The sequence below is a fragment of the Moschus berezovskii genome, chromosome 17, assembly GCF_049115385.1.
Source record: "Moschus berezovskii isolate FMDL1 chromosome 17, NW_MosBer_1.0, whole genome shotgun sequence".
NCBI classification, from domain to species: Eukaryota; Metazoa; Chordata; class Mammalia; order Artiodactyla; family Moschidae; genus Moschus; species Moschus berezovskii.
The window spans coordinates 25,158,081-25,178,306 of record NC_142476.1 but is presented as its reverse complement, the minus strand read 5'-3'; the positions used below and the strand labels follow the sequence as shown (position 1 = coordinate 25,178,306).

The following is a 20,226-nucleotide window of genomic DNA, read 5'->3' as shown; positions in this document are numbered from 1 at the left end:
TTAGTGGAAATTTTGTTTTGACTCAGTTATTTTCTGCCTGCCTCATAGCCTAGGGTTAATGTGTGTTTAATAGTAACTCTATTCTGACCTAAATGTGCCTGTGGAGTTTTCTTATAACAATGTCTGAACTGTCAGTTTGTGCATCTGAAATGTCAGATGTGCATTTTCTTGGAAAACTTTAAGACAAAAGAAGCTTTATAACTGTAGGACTGTTTAGAAGCCCAGAGTTTACGTTTATTATCAATAAGTTCAAGCTGAACTTTTAAACTGAGGCATGCAAGCCTGTTCTTTTTGCAGTAAATTATTTGTATTCTCTTATTCTTAGAAAAATAAAGTTTGCCTTCTGAAACAATTTAGCAAGTTGACATACATCATAAACTATTCATTTTTTCGTCTCCAGTAATTTTGAAAAGCATTGGAATCGTGTCAACATTCCTCAGCTTCTGGGAAAACAAACACTTGAGCACTTGAGTTTTTTTCCCAGCAATATTAATTAAGAGAAGGACAATAGGGAAAAGAGATTTCATTGAGTGGACACAGGCGTCTTGCATAAATAACTGGGAAGTTCCAGAAAGGACTTGTGAACTGACTGCTAAGAATTTGGCCCTATGGTGTCAGTAACTTCTGAATATACACACTACACATGCCCTTGAAGTGTTAACCCGTGCCAGCCAAGCCGTGGTATCACCAGGAAGTTGTAGTATGCCAAAGCCAATTTTCAGGAATTGTGTCCCATTTACTTAATTATGAAAGAGGAGGCAGAAGTATGAATCACATGGCAATGACTGTAAAAATGGAAGTAGCAAGAAAGTAGTACCGCTTTGGACTTAAAAGAGTGGACATTTCTTTCTGAACTTTTTTTTTAACCTAGCAGCCTTAAACTTCCGCCTAGACCCTGGCTCAGCCATCCTGCTGTCGCTACCAACTAGCAAAAGAGAATCAGCTCTTTATTCATTGGATAATTAGATCTTATATTTTGACAGGAGTGTTGGGAAGCACAGCATGATGGGATGGTGATGTTTTACTGGTGTCACTGTGGACATTATTTTATAAAGTCACATAGCACCTGAGAAATGTTTCAAGGAAAACTAAAGTTCTACCAATATGTTACTTCAATATTTTCAGCATTTTCTTTTAGCCAACAATTTTTAGGATATTTTGTTCATTAGAAATATTCATATTAATAATTTTAAATGCAAAATGGGTATAAAAAGTATTATACTTCTTTTTTATTGCATATAAACATATAGAAACTAATGAGCAGAACTGCAGAAGCAGGAAAAACTTTACACATGGTACTTTAGTACCAGTACAAAATTATATTAATTTTCTCTACTGTATTTATTAGCATAATGTCCCTCCTCCAACACACACACACAAACACACATACACACACAGTACCAAAATTTTGGCCTTATGTAAAATTGATTACAGAATACTTGTCAGGCAATCTTAAATTGTAATTACAGGATACTCTTTTAGAACAGGGTAAGACATGGAAATAATATTGTACCACCCCATCACTTTGTAGCTGAAGAAAGTGAAACCCAGAGCAGGCAGGTGCCCCATTTCTGATGTCATGGGTTGGTGGTGAGAAGTGGATTCCTGGCCTCCTGACTTTCAGTCCAGTGAGCCTTACTTAATGTCACAAGACCTACACTTATCATTCTTTCTCAGTTTTGAGATTCCTTCTTTGGTCCCCTAATTTTAGCCTCTATCGTTCTTTCACTTATGAATAACTACCCCTCATCCTCTCGGGACCAGGCTGTTTCCAGTAATTTGTTATCTTAGACTCTTCTGTAAACTGCTGTCATGCTCCTTCATCATCTCTCCCATCACCACCCAATTTATTGATGTATGCATAAATATCTCAGTGTGCATAATGTTTATCGTCTCCAGATATTTATGCAGCAGTGGTATTGTGTGTCATGTTTAAAAGCTCTTCTGCCCCTGGATGTTAGTAGAAAGCTGGCATTTGACATGCTTGTATATATATTTGAAGAGGAAATAGACTTCAAGGCAGATTATGCAATCAAGAGAGTTATTGGGGAGTTTTCTAGGGAAGAGCACCCATAAAGGAGTGGAAGAAATTACGTTGTGATGCAGTCACAACAGAGGCCGCAGCTGATCCTACAGGGGGCTTTGACACCTGGATGACCTTGAATTGAGGCAAGAGAGTGTGTGTTTTTCCTTCATAAAGTGGTCACCAGAAGTGGGCTGCAGAGGAAAGGGAGCCTGACCGAGCACGTCAGCTCCCTTGGCTCTGAGCTCAGTAGTCAACAAGCAGAGCAGTTAGGGAAATGAGTGCCTAGGTTCTTGAGAACGATCTAGGTGAGCACCTGTATCCCCTGTATGCTGATAATATGGGATTTTACAGTTTCTAAACATCCCTAGTCTAACTGAAGAAGGTTGTTTAAAAAGAACAACCTCAAAAAAGGAAACTACACAACACATTTTGTGGTCTTCAGGAAGATTAAGTAGAGTGTTAACAGGTGTTCACAAATGCTCACTTCTGGGTCTTTGTTCCATACTGTCTTGAATGTTACAATCATAGAGCCTTGGTGCTAGAAGAGTCTTCTGGATTACACAATTTAACCATCTCATTTTTCAGGTAGGGAAACATTGTGAATATATTGGTTTTTCTAGGGTCATCCAGGTAAATTGGGATAAAATTAGGCAGCCTATGTTTGCCAGATTCAGCAAGTAAAAATACAGGATGCCCATTTACATGTGACTTTCATATAATTTGTCTCAAAATATTTCATGAGAGATATAAAAATATTATATAATTATATAATAATACATAAAGTATCTTATATATTATAAAATATTCGATGTTAATCTAAAATTCAAATTTAGCAAAGCATCCTGCATTTTATTTGTCAAATCTAACTAGAATTCAGTCAGACCTTTCTCCCTTTCTCATATACTCTCTCCAACTGATTCATTAACTTTTTATAAGAGGTTTTAAAGACATAACAGAATGGTAAAAATTATGGATTTTTAAAATAATTTAAAATAGCATATATTCCTCTAAAAATGTTTCAAAAACAAAGATAAATGTAAAGGAAAATATGAAAAAATATACATATTTCCTCCTCTCAGCAAAAACCACTATGGTTTTGGCATATTACTTCCAGGTTTTATTTTAGGCTTAAGATACTCATTTATACTTATATATGGTTTTGAATAAAGCTGGATCTTGAATATCTGATCCTCTTTCACATTTCAACTGAAACAGACACATGGCTTTCCAGCTAGATTTTTAGTGCTGTTATTGCTCAATAACGTCTTGGGATGGCAGGTTATTTTAAAGTTTTTGGGCAGAGTGAGCTTTCCAGGGGCATTTAGTTTATCCTCAAAGCTAACTAGAGCAATATGTGATTTTCTCTAGAAATGTTGGTTAAATATTTAATTGGTAAATGGCTTTTGACCACATCTGAAATGAGCATGCATCACTCCATGCTTTTTGTGTACATGGTCCTGTGTATATAATTTTATTAAAAGTCTGTCCCTACTGTTAACTTGAATTTCTTAAACATTCTGCTTCTTCTCTGGGGGAATATTCATTTTACTCTACTGTTGCACTGTCTTAATGAGGTGATAATCCCCTTAAAGTTGATGCCATTGTATCTTTGCCATATCTCCCATCCTTCATGTGCTGTTTTCTTTAAAACACTAAATAAAAGGTTTTAAATTTAAAAATCCGTAAATGCTACTTTCTTCAAAATTTGACAGATTCTGCAATACTAAATCAGTGTAGTCATATCCTTTTGCCATGCCTCTTTGATGCTCACAGCTGTAATTTATACATTTGGGTTTTAGTGTACTTTGGTATGTAAACATGCATTTAAAGCATTTTTCAACTAGATGATAATGGAATTCTCCAGGCCAGAATACTGGAGTGGGTAGCCTTTCTCTTTTCCAGGGGAATCTTCCCAACCCAGAGATGGAATCCAGGTCTCCCGCATTGCAGGCAGATTCATTACCAGCTGAGCCACAAGGGAAGCCCTCTTGACCACCCCATTTGTATTAATGAATAAGTTCTGTTGTACTGCATCTTTCCCACCAGTCTTTCCTACCAGATATTCAGTACATTCTCGTTAAAGTTTTCAGCCACCTCTATGAGTGAGTAAAATGACTTCTGGATCTTTCAACTGGAATCTTCTCATTTCCCACAGAGCCCCCGCCAGTCATCCAAGTGCCTAATAATGTTACAGTCACTCCTGGAGAAACAGCAGTTTTGACGTGCCTTGTCATCAGTGCAGTGGATTACAATCTAACCTGGCAGAGGAATGACAGAGATGTCAGCCTGACAGATCCAGCAAGAATGAGGTTCTTGGCTAACCTTTCCTTGGAGCTCAGGAGTGTGAAATTCAGCGATGCAGGAGAGTATCGCTGTGTTGTTTGCAATGAAGGAGGATCATCGACTGAGTCCGTTTTCCTCACAGTGCAAGGTACTGTGCTGACAGTGACTTCTGAGTCATGGTATCTTTCTGTTTTCCTTCTTTGATCTCTATCCCCTTAAGCTGTCCATCCGAGGTTCTCCACCCAAACAGTTCTAGTTTTGAAGGATAGAATGCTGTAGACCTTGAGGGTCTGAAGGTGAGTAAGCTGGAAACTAAAACATCACTAGCAAGTAGTTGACCTTAAACACAGTTAATCCTAGTAATTGAAGACTTTTATTTTAAGGGAGTAGAAATAGAAATAGTCTCTGGATGATTTAATAATTTAAAATGTTCTTATCTATTTTGTGAACTTGAAAAAAAACTGTTTTAATTGGTAAAAAAAAAGCAAAGTTCCCAACTTGAGTGCATTATTTTCATATTTAATTTACTTTTGTGGTTTTAATTAAGTTTTAAGATGTTTCCTATTAAGGTGAAATTTTATTGAAACTTTAGCAGAGCTGTTTTTACCTTATTTATCTTAGACACATATGCAGACACACACACCAAAGGGCACTTACTGAAAATAAGCTAATAATAAACCAGTCTTAATTGTCTGTATAGACTAAATGAGGTGTTCAAATAGCTGAAAGCAAGTGTGTTAACAGTGTGGTCTAAAAGCTACTAAATATGTATGTTATTCCAGACTAACAAATGAAGATCAGAAGCTATTTCCAAGTATCTCTTTCAGTAGAATCCTATTTGGCTTCTAAATGTCTCTAGAGTCTTAATGTAATGAGCAACTTACTATTGGCAGTTTTACACTGTTTAGCTGAAAGGTTGGGTTGCTGCCTTAGGAGAGTATTTCATTTCAAATCCTTGATGTGGGAGACTGATTGCATCAGAATCGGGTCTGGCTACTTGGTTATGGTACTAGAAACAACTTTATAACTCACTTGGTTATAATGTTGTTGTCTAAGAAATTTACCACTGAGTTTTGGGGCTAGCTCTTCGAATGCTATTAATGAAAAAAAAAAAAAAGTGAAACTACCATGAGACTTAATAAAATGATTGACATCTGATTCTGTTTTTCTCACTGGTATTTGAGATATATACTGCAATCTGACTATATGACTACATGTCTTTCGTTAGTTAGTTGATCTGCTGAAACCTCTGGGGGAATGTTGCTTTTGTAAATGGTTCACTGCATTTCCATGTGGTAAACTGCCTAGATATTTGAGTCAATCCAAGTAGTAACTTTAGTTACTAGAGTTTTGGAAGTATTTTTTACCAAACTGATTATTTCAGATAGGATACATGCTAATGGACTTCTGAAATATGACCTTGGTTCTTTCCCTGAAGTCTGTTGCAATGGGATTTTAAAATAGAATCAGAGCCTTCCTTGTTTCCCCAGGTTAACTGTTTAGGCCTTTAATATTGCTTAGTCAATTTGAACAGTGGTTCTCAAACTTTCATGGATGAAGACTTATCCGAGGAACTTTTTAAAAAGCACATTTCTTACTTCATGCCCAGAGATTCTGATTTCACAGGCCTGGGTTAGGGCCTGGAGATCTGCATTTGTAACTGACCTCTCAGGTGGTTTCATGGACAACATTTTCCAAATCAGTATTTGAATCTATTCTAAAGTATGAACCTATGACATAGAAATGCATATTTTTAAAGGAAACCCTAAAACTTTATCTTCTTTCTGGTAGACTTATTATAACCTAACAATTTAAGTTCTTAGGTTCAGTTCAGTTCAGTCGCTCAGTTGTGTCCGACTCAGCGACCCCATGGACTGTAACCTACCAGTTTCCTCCGTCCATGGGATTTTCCAGGCAAGATTACTGGAGTGGGGTGCCGTCACCTTCTCCAGAAACCTGGCACCATGTAAAAAATTAACCTCAGATATGTTTCTCATGAAATGAATATAGAAACATTGGTGGGTATGTCAGCAGGGAGTTTAGAGACAAATGGTAGCAGAGGGGAGCTTCCCACCTCAGCCAGAAGGGCAACATGGATGAGAATCAGGCAAGGAGCTATGCACATCAGACTCTTAGCCACAGAGCTATAGGGGGTTCAACAAGAACATAAGTAGACAGAGAACAAAGCTAGGTCCCTTCAGATACTTTGTTGACTGACACTGAGTCTGGATAGATGCCACATCATTTGAGGATTAATAAACAAAATTGTCAAATACAGCAAAACAGGAGAAAAATAGAGCATAGAACCTAAGAAAAAATACTGGGGAACAGAACAATGGGGATAGACTTAGAAGAAATAGATGCTTTGAAAGTAGCAGTTTTATTTCTAAAGACTGGAAAAAATGTTTCTTGTCACCCATGTCTTTCGAAATGATCTATCTTCTTTAAGTGGGAGTGTATATTTATAAAGGAAGAACTGGCTAATATGAAAGGACAATCGCAAGTGTCATGGAAGAAATAAAAAAGGATTTGATTTTTAAAGTGCAGTATTATAATGCAATCTGAATCAGAGATACTGAGGAGCAGAATTTCTACTACGTAAGAACTGTGGTGCTGGAGAAGACTCTTGAGAGTCCCTCGGACTGCAAGGAGATCCAACCAGTCCATTCTAGAGGAGATCAATCCTGAATGTTCATTGGAGGGACTGATGCTAAAACTGAAACTCCAATACTTTGGCCACCTCATGCGACGAGTTGACTCAGTGGAAAAGACTCTGATGCTGGGAGGGATTGGGGGTGGGAGGAGAAGGGGATGACAGAGAATGAGATGGCTGAATGGCATCACCGACTCTAGGGACATGAGTTTGAGTGAACTCTGGGAGTTGGTGATGGACAGGGAGGCCTGGCGTGCTGTGATTCATGGGGTCGCGGAGAGTCGGACATGACTGAGCGACTGAACTGAACTGAACTGAAGAATAAAACCAGAAACGTGCTGAATAGACTTGAGAAGTCCTTTCAGAATGTTGAGGAAAAGGACTAAGAGTTGAATAATATGACTCTTAAGCAGAAATAAAAACAGCATGGAACTTGAAGGTTTACAGCAGCAGCAACATACAGGTACACAACAAAAACAATTGCATCTGTAGAAATAGGGAAAGATATAATTGAAGAAAACTGTACTAGAGAGGAAAAACGAATTGTCCATAGTGAGCAAATCAAGCAAGGTCAATGAAGGGAGAACTTCATCTAAACACATTCTGGATGAAATTTCAAATTCCTTGTATAAGGGGAAAAAACTCCACAGCATACAGACAAAACCAATATATTGTAAGCAGGGAGAAAATCAAGACTGGTATCAAACTTCTCAGGAATGCTAAAAGCTGGAAAGGAATTAAAGTGGATGTTTGTCATATTGTGGCTCGTAGGGTCTGAACAAGTTCCCTAATTTGGAGAGGAATTCTTTACTACTTTTTTAGGAGTATACATGCTTCACAGTGTTGTTAGTTTCTGCTTATACAATGAAGTAAACCAGCTATTTGTATACATGTATCTCCTCCTTCTTGAATCTCCATCCCACCCATCTAAGTCATCACAGAACACTGAACTCTGCTTCCTGTGCTATACTGCGGGTTCCCACTAGCTGTCTATTTTGCACATAGTGAAGTGAAGTTGCTCAGTTGTGTCTGACTCTTTGCGACCCCATGGACTATAACCTACCAGGCTCCTTGGTCCATGGGATTTTCCAGGCAAGAGTACTGGAGTGGGTTGCCATTTAGTGTATATATGTAAAACCCAGTCTTCCAATTCATCTCACCCTTCCCTTCCCCCCACCCCCAGGTCTGCACGTTCATTCTCTACATCTGTGTCTCTATTCCTGCCCTGACACTAGGTCCATCTGTACGTTTTCTAGATTCCTCATTCACGTGTTAATTTACAATATTTGTTTTTCCCTTTCAGACTGACTGCACTCTGCGTAACAGATGCTAGGTTCATCCATGTCTCATTCTTTTTTATGGCCCAGTAATATTCCATTGTATATATGTACCACATCTTTATCCATTCATCTATTGATGGACACTTAGTTTGTTTCCATGTCCTGGCTACTGTAAATAGTGTGGCGATGAACATTGAGTTATATCTATCTTTTTGAATTATGGTTTTCTCAGGGTATATACCCAGTACTGGAATTGGTGGAAAACAAATTTATGGTTATCTGGGAATAAGGGAGAGGGAGAGATAAATTGGAAGATTGGAATTGACATATACATGCTGCTATACAGTTAGCAAAAACAAGACCAGGAGCTGACTGTGGCTCAGATCATGAACTCCTTATTGCCAAATTCAGACTGAAATTGAAGAAAGTAGGGAAAACCACTAGACCATTCAGATATGACCTAAATCAAATCCCTTATGATTATACAGTGGAAGTGAGAAATAGATTTAAGGGACTAGATCTGGTAGACAGAGTGCCTGATGAACTCTGGACAGAGGTTCGTGACCTTGTACAGGAGACAGGGACCAAGACCATCCCCATGGAAAAGAAATGCAAAAAAGCAAAATGGCTGTCTGAGGAGGCCTTACAAATAGCTGTGAAAAGAAGAGAAGCAAAAAGCAAAGGAGAAAGGGAAAGATATAAGCATCTGAATGCAGAGTTCCAAAGAATAGCAAGGAGAGATAAGAAAGCCTTCCTCAGTGATCAATGCAAAGAAATAGAGGAAAACAACAGAATAGGAAAAACGAGATCTCTTCAAGGAAATTAGAGATTCTAAGGGAACATTTCATGCCAAGATGGGCTCGATAAAGAACAGAAATGGTATGGACCTAATAGAAGCAGAAGATATTAAGAAGAGGTGGCAAGAATAAACAGAAGAACTGTACAAAAAAGATCTTCACGACCAAGATAGTCACGATAATGTGATCACTGACCTAGAGCCAGACATCTTGGAATGTGAAGTCAAGTGGGCCTTAGAAAGCATCACTACGAACAAAGCTAGTGGAGGTGATGGAATTCCAGTTGAACTATTTCAAATCTTGAAAGATGATTCTGTGAAAGTGCTGCACTCAATATGCCAGCAAATTTGGAAAACTCAGCAGTGGCCACAGGACTGGAAGAGGTCAGTCTTCATTCCGATCCCAAAGAAAGGCAATGCCAAAGAATGCTCAAACTACCGCACAGTTGCACTCATCTCACACGCTAGTAAAGTCATGCTCAAAATTGTCCAAGCCAGGCTTCAGCAATATGTGAACCGTGAACTCCCAGATGTTCAAGCAGGTTTTAGAAAAGGCAGAGGCACCAGAGATCAAATTGCCAACATCCGCTGGATCATGGAGAAAGCAAGAGAGTTCAAGAAAAACATCTGTTTCTGCTTCATTGACTATGCCAAAGCCTTGACTGTGTGGATCACAATAAACTGTGGAACATTCTGAAAGAGATGGGAATCCCAGACCACCTGACCTGCCTCTTGAGAAACCTGTTTGCAGGTCAGGAAGCAACAGTCAGAACTGTACGTGGAACAACAGACTGGTTCCAAATATGAAAAGGTGTACGTCAAGGCTGTATATTGTCACCCTGCTTATTTAACTTCTATGCAGAGTACATCATGAGGAACGCTGGGCTGGAAGAAGCACAAACTGGAATCAAGATTGCCGGGAGAAATCTCAATAACCTCAGATATGCAGATGACACCACCCTTATGGCAGAAAGTGAAGAGGAACTAAAAAGCCTCTTGATGAAAGTCAAAGAGGAGAGTGAAAAGGTTGGCTTGAAGCTAAACATTCAGAAAACAAAGATCATGGCATCTGGTCCCATCACTTCATGGAAAATAGATGGGGAAACAGTGGAGACAGTGTCAGACTTTATTTTTTTGGGCTCCAAAATCACTGCGGATGCTGATTGCAGCCATGAAATTAAAAGACGCTTACTCCTTGGAAGGAAAGTTATGACCAACCTTGATAGTATATTAAAAAACAGAGACATTACTTTGCCAACAAAGGTTTGTCTAGTCAAGGCTATGGTTTTTCCAGTGGTCATGTATGGATGTGAGAGTTGGACTGTGAAGAAAGCTGATCACCAAAGAATTGATGCTTTTGAACTGTGGTGCTGGAGAAGACTCTTGAGAGTCCCTTGGACTGCAAGGAGATCCAGCCAGTCCATTCTAAAGGATATCAATCCTGGGTGTTCATTGGAAGGACTGATGCTAAAGCTGAAACTCCAATACTTTGGCCACCTCATGCGACAAGTTGACTCACTGGAAAAGAATCTGATGCTGGGAAAGGTTGGGGGCTGGAGGAGAAGGGGACGATGGCTGGATGGCATCGCCGACTCTGTGGACATGAATTTGAGTGAACTCCAGGAGTTGGTTATGGGCAGGGAGGCCTGATTGTCAGACACGATTGAGCGACTGAACTGATACATAAAATAGATGACTTGTAAATACCTACTGTATAGCACAGGGAATTTTATTCTATACTCTGTAATAACCTACATGAGAAATGATCTAAAAATCTAAAAAACATATATGTATGTATAACTGATTTACTCTGTTGTATACCTGAAACTAATACAACATTGTAAATCAACTATACCCAGTAAAAATTTTTTTTAAAAGGAAGTGGAAAACAAAAGAGATTAGATAATTACCTTTCCCTAAACCCTTGCAGGTCACATTACCTGGAGTCAGCCACTCAGATGCTCCCTGTGGGAATTTTAATTTTTACTGAGACCACGGACATTTAAAAGACCTCAGTTTTGGCAGCATCATAGGATTTTGAGTCCAACAGCAACAGAAGTAAATGATCCAGTGGCCTTTTTCCATCACTTTAATTTCCCTCACTGACTATTAGGTTCATTATCAATTTATCAGAAGAGCCTTGAAAGGAAATGCTAATCTCAGAAATTGGCTGTCAAATCAGTTTCACTAATGAGCATGAGAGAACGTGAATGGGTTGATATGCTTATTTCATTTTGCAAATTCCTCACTCTGGAGATAATGTAACTGGACACAGGAAATTTTTCCGAAAACTCTGTTTCCCTCAAGCAGGGTTTATCACAAGATTCAGAAGTACAGCTGTGCAAGCAAAATAACAAACAAATAGAAGATATTCATACCTATGCTAGGAGGGAAAAAATCTGGATTGATATATACATAAATGTGGTTGTTGGTGTCAATGGAACTATAAGTGACATTTTTACTTTGCTTTTCTGTACTTGAAAAAAAAGTATTTAATAGAGATGAATTGTTTTAAACCTTTGTATAAACAGGATTTTAAAAGTTTTGAAAATTCTGACATTAATTGTATTAGAGAGATCAAATTATGTGTGAGTAATATATTTTCTTTGTTTCTTTGCTAAATATTCTATAACTTTGCTTTATAACTTTTAAAATAATTAAGATAAAATTTAGAAAGTCAATAGGAGATAATGTAAAAATATAGAATAATTAAGAAATTAAATTAGGAAATAGCCTTCTCAAAAAAGTATCATTAAAAGTTTTGACTGTATAAAAAATCATATTTAACAGCTTATGGTCTGGAATTTTATAGGATTATATCACAGAGTCATCTGTTTTAAATCATTTCTGAACCAAAATGAGGAAAAGCAAAAGAAGAAATGCAGAGTATCAATTGATAATTAAATTAGGTTTTCTTATAATGAATAGCCCAGTAAGGGAGTCTTTAAACTCCCCTTATATTTCCCCTTTGCATGATTTTCACAGCAGTACATTTGGATTTATAGAAGTCTGAATCCATGTTTGAATAATAAGAATTGAATTTAGTCATCAAGTCAGTATGGTACTGGCATAAAGACAGAAATATAGATCAATGGAACAAAATAGAAAGCCCAGAGATAAATCCATGGACCTATGGACACCTCATCTTTGACGAAGGAGGCAAGAATATAAAATGGAGAAAAGACAGTCTCTTTAACAAGTGGTGCTGGGAAAACTGGTCAGCCACTTGTAAAAGAATGAAATTAGAACACTTCCTAACACCATACACGAAAATAAACTCAAAATGGATTAGAGAGCTAAATGTAAGACCAGAAACTATAAAACTCCTAGAGGAGAACGTAGGCAAAACACTCTCTGACATAAATCACAGCAGGATCCTCCAAGACCCACCTCCCAGAATATTGGAAATAAAAGCAAAAATAAACAAATGGGACCTAATTAAAATCAAAAGCTTCTGCACAGCAAAGGAAACTATAAGCAAGGTGAAAAGACAGCCTTCAGAATGGGAGAAAATAATAGCAAATGAAGCAACTGATAAAGGATTAATCTCCAAAATAGACAAGCAGCTCCTGCAGCTCAATTCCAGAAAAATAAATGACCCAATCAAACAATGGGCCAAAGAACTAAACAGACATTTCTCCAAAGAAGACATACAGATGGCTAACAAACACATGAAAAAATGCTCAACATCCCTCATAATCAGAGAGATGCAAATCAAAACCACAATGAGATACCATTTCACACCAGTCAGAATGGCTGCTATCCAAAAGTCTACATGCAATAAATGCTGGAGAGGATGTGAAGAGAAGGGAACCCTCTTATACTGTTGGTGGGAATGCAAACTAGTACAGCCACTATGGAGAACAGTGTGGAGATTCCTCAAAAAACTGGAAATAGAACTTCCATATGATCCAGCAATCGCACTCCTGGGCATACACACCAAGGAAACCAGAATTGAAAGAGACACATGTACTCCAATGTTCATTGCAGCACTGTTTATAATAGCCAGGACATGGAAGCAACCTAGATGTCCATCTGCAGATGAATGGATAAGAAAGCTTTGGTACATATACACAATGGAGTATTATTCAGCCATTAAAAAAAATGCATTTGAATCAGTCCTAATAAGGTGGATGAAACTGGAGCCTGTTATACAGAGTGAAGTAAGCCAGAAAGAAAAACACCAATACAGTATACTAACGCATATGTATGGAATTTAGAAAGATGCAAATGATAACCCTGTATACAAGACAGCAAAAGAGACACAGATGTATAGAACAGTCTTTGGGACTCTGTGGGAGAGGGTGAGGGTGGGATGATTTGGGAGAATGGCATTGAAACATGTATGTTGTCATATGTGAAACGAATCACTAGTTCAGGGTCGATGCATGTTATAGGATACTCGGGGCTGGCCTGTGGGGATGACCCAGAGGGAGGATATGGGGAGGAGGGAGGTGGGAGGGAGGTTCAGGAGGGAGAACTCATGTACACCCGGGGCAGATTCATGTGAATGTATGGCACAACCAACCAATATAATATTGTAAAATTATTTGCCTCCAATAAAAAAATAAATAAAAAGAATTGAATTGAATTAGTTCATCTGTTTTCCTAGACATTTTAATATATTGAAGTCTTCCTAGTTAAGCTTTTCTTTTTGGAGTTTGACCTGAGACACCTATATGTCTGATTTAAATACTAGTGCCATAAATCATTCTCTTAAAACTTTCAAATCATTACTGGTTGTCAAAAGTTAATTTTAGTCAGTTCCTTCGTTCTTTAATGTCTCAGTGTGAATCAGCACACATGAGTAAGATGCTCTCTTAAAATATTAGGTTTTGCTGATTTCTGTACTAGGGATCTGATAAGGAGGATTTTTTAGGCTTTAAGATTTTTAGGAAAAAATTCTAGGTGTATTTTACATCACGTATTTCCTGCAGTGATATCCAAGGAATATGTAGTTTTCCTATAGAACTATTTGCTTTCCTAATTCTTTCTACGCTGACTGTAAACTTTATGAAGAGAAAAGTTTATTATTAACTTCATCTGATGAATGTATCTACTGACTCCATGGTTAGGGGCAAGCTTCTATTATGATTCAATTTCATGCAGTTAAAATGTAAAAAAAAATTAATATTACACATTTCATTGTTTTTGTCTTTCATGCAAGGTATCTATATCTTGCATGTATCTTACACCACTTTTTAAAATTTATTATTTTTTAAACTTTTTAATTTGTACTGAGGTACTCTTGAGAGTTCCTTGGACTGCGAGGAGAGCCAACCAGTCCATTCTAAAGGAGATCAATCCTGGGTGTTCATTGGAAGGACTGATGCTAAAGCTGAAACTGTAATACTTTGGCCACCTCATGCGACGAGTTGACTCACTGGAAAAGAGTCTGATGCTGGGAGGGATTGGGGGTGGGAGGAGACAGGGACGACAGAGAATGAGATGGCTGGATGACATCACCGACTCGATGGACATGAGTTTGAGTGAACTCCAGGAGTTGGTGATGGACAGGGAGGCCTGGCGTGCTGTGATTCATGGGATCGCAAAGAGTCGGACATGACTGAGCCACTGAACTGAACTGAATAACCAATTAACAATGTTGTGATAGTTTCAGGTGAACAGCAAAGGGACTCAAGCATATAGATACATGTATCCATTCTTCCGCAAACTTCCATCCCTTCCAGGCTGCCATGTAACACTGAACAGAGTTCCATGTGCTATATATGGTCCTTGTTGGTTATCCATTTTATATATAGCAGTGTACATGTCCATCGCAAATTCCCTAAATATCCCTTTCCCCATCCTTTCCTGCTGGCAACTGTAAGTTCGTTCTCTAACTCTATGATTGTTTTTTAAGTAAGTTCCTTTTTATCATTTATCTTTATATTCCACATATAAGGGATGCCATATGATATTTCTCCTTCTCTGGATCTCAGATCACTTTAATTTCAGATAGAAAGAACCCTACTTCTCTAAAACTTAGAAGACAGAAACTTTATTACAATGTTTTTAAATGGAAGTTATAAGGAAGTTTAAATAATTGTTATTTACATTATAAAAGAAAAAGAGATGTGATGACTTAACAAATACTTTAACTATATGAGAAATTATTATAAAGAAGTTTTACACCAAGGACATTATAATTTTGAGCAAAACTAGACTGTGAAAAAAATGTATATTAAGCCAGACCTGAAACTCCAATACTTTGGCCACCTCATGCGAAGAGTTGACTACTGGAAAAGACTCTGATGCTGGGAGGGATTGGGGGCGGGAGGAGACGGGGACAACAGAGAATGAGATGGCTGGATGGCATCACCCACTCGATGGACATGAGTTTGAGTGAACTCCAAGAGTTGGTGATGGACAGGGAGGCCTGGCGTGCCGTGATTCATGGGGTCGCAAAGAGTCGGACATGACTGAGCAACTGAACTGAACTGAACGGATAGATTTAAGTGAGGTAGAAAGATGTCCAAATGTCAGGGAGGTTAAATGATGGAGCCTGATACCTTTTACAGTGCAGGGATTGCTGGATGAGATAGGACAGATGAATCAGCAAGCGCTTCAATCCACTAAATTATCCAGATGAAACTACAGACATTTAAAAATGTGAGAATTTGTGACATACATTATATCATCTAACTCTAACATGGTATGTGTGTATGTATATTGATAATCTGTATTTTACCCATAAAGAGGAAAGCCTCTGCAGAGTTAGTTGCCCTAGGTTATAAAGCCAGCAGGTGGCAGAGCCTAGGTCTGAACTTGGTCTTTCTATTGTTCTGCATAGTGTATAGAAATGCCTGTGTGTGCAATTAACAGGCCTAAGGCACAGGTGGATAGAAGGAAGTTTAAAAAGAGAAAATAAAGCATTCTTCAGTATCTGTCAGAAACTGAGTACTGAAGTAAATGTTTTTAAATAGAAAAGATACAAAGTATCTGTAAATTCCTGGCTGCTGCTGCTGCTAAGTCACTTCAGTCGTGTCCGACTCTGTGTGACCCCATAGACGGAAGCCCACCAGGCTCCCCCGTCCGTGGGATTCTCCAGGCAAGAACACTGGAGTGGGTTGCCGTTTCCTTCTCCAATGTGTGAAAGTGAAAAGTGAAAGTTAAGTCACTCAGTCGTGTCCGACCCTTAGCGACCCCACGGACTGCAGCCTACCAGGCTTCTCCATCCATGGGATTTTCCAGGCAAGAGTACTGGAGTGCTGAGTCACAAATAGCTGGAGATCTAAATCTAACTAAAAAAATGAAACAGAATGGCTGATAAGGAACAAGAGGGTAGAGAACTGTGAGTATGCATGCAGAGAAAATATAAGATGACTAGACTGTAAGCTACGTTAGGGCATGACCCAATTTTCTCCAGTTTTGTGTCTTTAATGCCTGATATAATGTCAATTTTTTATTGACGTATAGCAGTTTTACAGTGTTCGTTTCTGCTGTACAGCAAAATGAGTCATCCACACGTATACGTATATCTCCTCTTCCTTGGATTTCCTTCCCATTTAGGTCACCACAGAGCATTCGGTGGAGTTCTCCATGCCATGCAGTCTGTTCTCATTAGTTATCTAGAGCACGTGGTATTGCACACGTCTGTGAGAAGACAGAAGAAGCAGGGAGCTTAGTTAGGCAAAGCAACTATGGCCAAGTCTGAAAAATCCTTTTGTCAGAACTTGCACTCAAATTTTATTTGACTCAGATTCCCTTGAAACATTGATTAATGTTTCTTTGAGTTATTTTATAAATTAAAAATTCAACTAGGAAAATTCTGTTTCTAAAGTTTAGATATTTATAATATGGGAAAAACATCATGACTTGCTATTTTTATACATGGGAAAGGAGATTTGATATTTGACTATTATAAATAAAAATGGAGTTAGAACTAAAGCACAAAGTGGGAGCACTTACTGGTGCCTCTGCACAAGGGTGCGATGTGTTAGGGGCATTTGGCTTTTGTGACTACAAAGCTGATCACTGTTATGTTGATGGGATCCTCATGTATGCTGTTAATTTCCCCATGAGTTCAGTTCAGTTCAGTTCAGTTGCTCAGTCGTGTCCGACTCTTTGCAACCCCATGAATCACAGCATGCCGGTCCTCCCTGTCCATCACCAACTCCCGGAGTTCACTCAAACTCATGTCCATCGAGTGGGTGATGCCATCCAGCCATCTCGTTCTCTGTCGTCCCCTTCTCCTCCCGCCCCCAATCCTTCCCAGCATCAGAGTCTTTTCCAGTGAGTCAACTCGTCGCATGAGGTGGCAAAGGTATTGGAGTTTCAGTCCTTCCAATGATCACCCAGGATTGATCTCCTTTAGAATGGACTGGTTGGATCTCCTTGCAGTCCAAGGGACTCTCAAGAGTCTTCTCCAGCACCACAGTTCAAAAGCATCAGTTCTTCGGCGATCAGCTTTCTTTACAGTCCAATTCTCACATCCATACATGACCACTGGAAAAACCATAGCCTTGACTAGACGGACCTTGGTTGACAAAGTAATGTCTCTGCTTTTTAATATACTATCTAGGTTGGTCATCGGAGAAGGCAATGGCAAGCCACTGCAGTACTCTTGCCTAGAAAATCCCATGGATGGAGGAGCCTGGTAGGCTGAAGTCCATGGGGTTGCTACGAGTCAGACATGACTGAGCAACTTCACTTTCACTTTTCACTTTCACACATTGGAGAAGGAAATGGCAACCCATTCCAGTGTTCTTGCCTGGAGAATCCCAGGTTTGGGGGAGCCTGGTAGGCTTCCGTCTATGGGGTCACACAGAGTCGGACACGACTGAGGTGACTTAGCAGCAGGTTGGTCATAACTTTCCTTCCAAGGAGTAAGCGTCTTTTAATTTCATGGCTGCAGTCAGCATCTGCAGTGATTTTGGAGCCCAAAAAAATAAAGTCTGACACTGTTTCCACTGTTTCTCCATCTATTTCCCATGAAGTGATGGAACAGATGCCATGATCTTTGTTTTCTGAATGTTGAGCTTCAAGCCAACCTTTTCACTCTCCTCTTTCACCCATAGCACTATCTAAATCATGCTATGTCAGATATATTTTTTCCCATAATTATGAAATCCGCACTGAAACATACAAAGTGCCTTGACTAAAAATACCTTTATAAAAAGGTGTCTCCTTTGTCCATTCATTCATTCTTGTATTTACCGAAAATTTGTGCTAGACATTCCGCTTCCTGACACGAATATAAATGAGAAGAAAATGATATCCTTCCCTTTAGTAAGTTCAAAATAGAAGAAAGGACATAAGTAAATTTTAAAAAGATTTATTACCCAAGGGGATAGGAACTTCAGGATCTTTGCATACTATCTCAGTAATGAGTGGAGTATGAGAAGGGCTTCCTTCAGGAGATGGTGTCTGAAGTATCCGCTGGGATATGAGTCAGTATTTGTCAGGTAGAAGTCAGGAAAGCCTTTCTAGGTGGAGAACACTACATGCACAACTCCGTGGAAGAATGAGGATGCAGAAATATGGGCTTGCTGAGTGTAAAGGCAAGGCTGAATAGGTAGTTGTTTTCCCATGATGGTGTGATTGTTCTTTTTCCTGCCATTTTCAATCATCTTTTCAATATACACATAGAAGAATCATTTACGTTTGGGGTTTTGTGATTTGGTTCAGCAAAAGACAAAGTAATTGAGAAAAGTGTTTGTAGTGTGTAGTGATACTCTGTAGAGTTTAGACCAGATCAAGAAAGAAGAGAGGGTTAAAGGCATAGTCTGATAGACTGAAATAAAAAAAGAAGGTTCAAAGGAGTTGAGGCCATGATGAACTTGGTGAAGGGAAATGTGGGAGTCAGGAAGTGACAGCTGGAAGGATGGGAGGTTGTGACTCAAATTGGACTCTGGAGACCAAATGTTCTTCCAATCCCATTGTGAGTTGCTTCCCTGATAAGATAAGGTAGCAAATGAATTTGTCTAGCAAAATAAACGAATTGCCAGAGTTTAAATTTTTTCCCTTCAAGAAAAATGCTATGTAGGTCCACTTTCATATGCTTTTGATTTATGACTGTTGCATGATAATTTGTAAAATAATCCCTTTTTTGTAAAATGTGTAACCACATTTTTTAAAAGACTTTTTTTTTCTTTTTTTCAGAGCAGTTTTAGTTTCATAGCAAAATTAAAAGGAAGGTACAGAAATTTCCCAGATGCTCCATGCCCCCACACATGCATGACCTCCCCCATTATGGACATCCCCCACCAGGGTGGAACATTTGTTACAAGTTTTGAACCTGCATTAACACACCATAGTCATCCAGAGTCCATAATTCACATTAGTGTTCACTTTTGGTGTTGTACACTCTCTGGGTTTGGCAAATGTCTAGTAATATATATTTATCATTAGAGTAACCATGCAGAGTGTTTTAACTTCCTTAAATATCCTCTCTGCTCTGCCTGTTCATCTGTTTCTCCCACCTCCCCAACCCCTTGAGAGTACTTATCTTTTTACGATCTCTATACTTTTGCTTTTTCAAAATGTCATATATTTGGAATCATTCAGTAAGTAGCATTAGTGATTGGCTCCTTTCACTAAAATTCCTCCATATCTTTTCATGGCTTGATTGCTCATTTATTTTTAACACTGAGTAATATTCTGTTGTATGAATGTACTTAATAAACTTTTTATCGTCAAAAGGTATTCTTGCCATACTTCATTCTGAATTAGGAGTATATATAAAGTTTTAATAATAAGTATATATAAAGCTTTAATAGTATCCTTCTAGATGCCAAAAAGTAATAATGGTAATTATGACTTGCCTCTCTCCCCATCCCCCAAGTTAAATGAGAATATATTGATATGTCTAAATTTGGCCTTCCTCTTTACTTTGGAAATTCTGTGATTGGGGGAAATTGTTATAAAGACCCACTAAAGAAAAGGCAACGCAACAGGCAATGCTAATTATCATTTAGTTGAAGATTTTCTAAGAAAAAACTAAATTTAATATTCTTTCTTTCTTATGAATCATATTTATTGTCTTAATCTGTTTCGGCTACTCATCCAAAGAAGCTCCCGAATTCATGACTTCTTGTGGTTGTTGTTAAGGAAAGAAAAAATATAGTATTAAATGGAAATAAGGATAATGTGTAATAATTTTACATTAGGAATTATCTAAAATAGGTATCAAGTCAGCAAACATTTGGTACATTTACATACTCCTGTATTTTATATTGGAAAAATA

The 20,226-nt window shown here is 38.4% G+C and overlaps 1 protein-coding gene across 6 annotated transcripts in view; it reads left to right on the top strand.

Moving 5' to 3' along the window:
* Positions 1–20,226, top strand: part of HMCN1 (hemicentin 1) — a 540,326-nt gene that overhangs the window by 225,848 nt on the left and 294,252 nt on the right. For 5 of the 6 annotated variants that reach the window (XM_055419093.2, XM_055419092.2, XM_055419094.2 and 2 more), the window contains exon 11: positions 4,182–4,457. In XM_055419093.2, coding sequence (XP_055275068.2) covers positions 4,182–4,457 — 276 coding nt within the window. Of the gene's footprint in view, positions 1–4,181; positions 4,458–20,226 lie in introns of those variants that run through there. The other variant, XM_055419096.2, reaches the window with a different exon arrangement.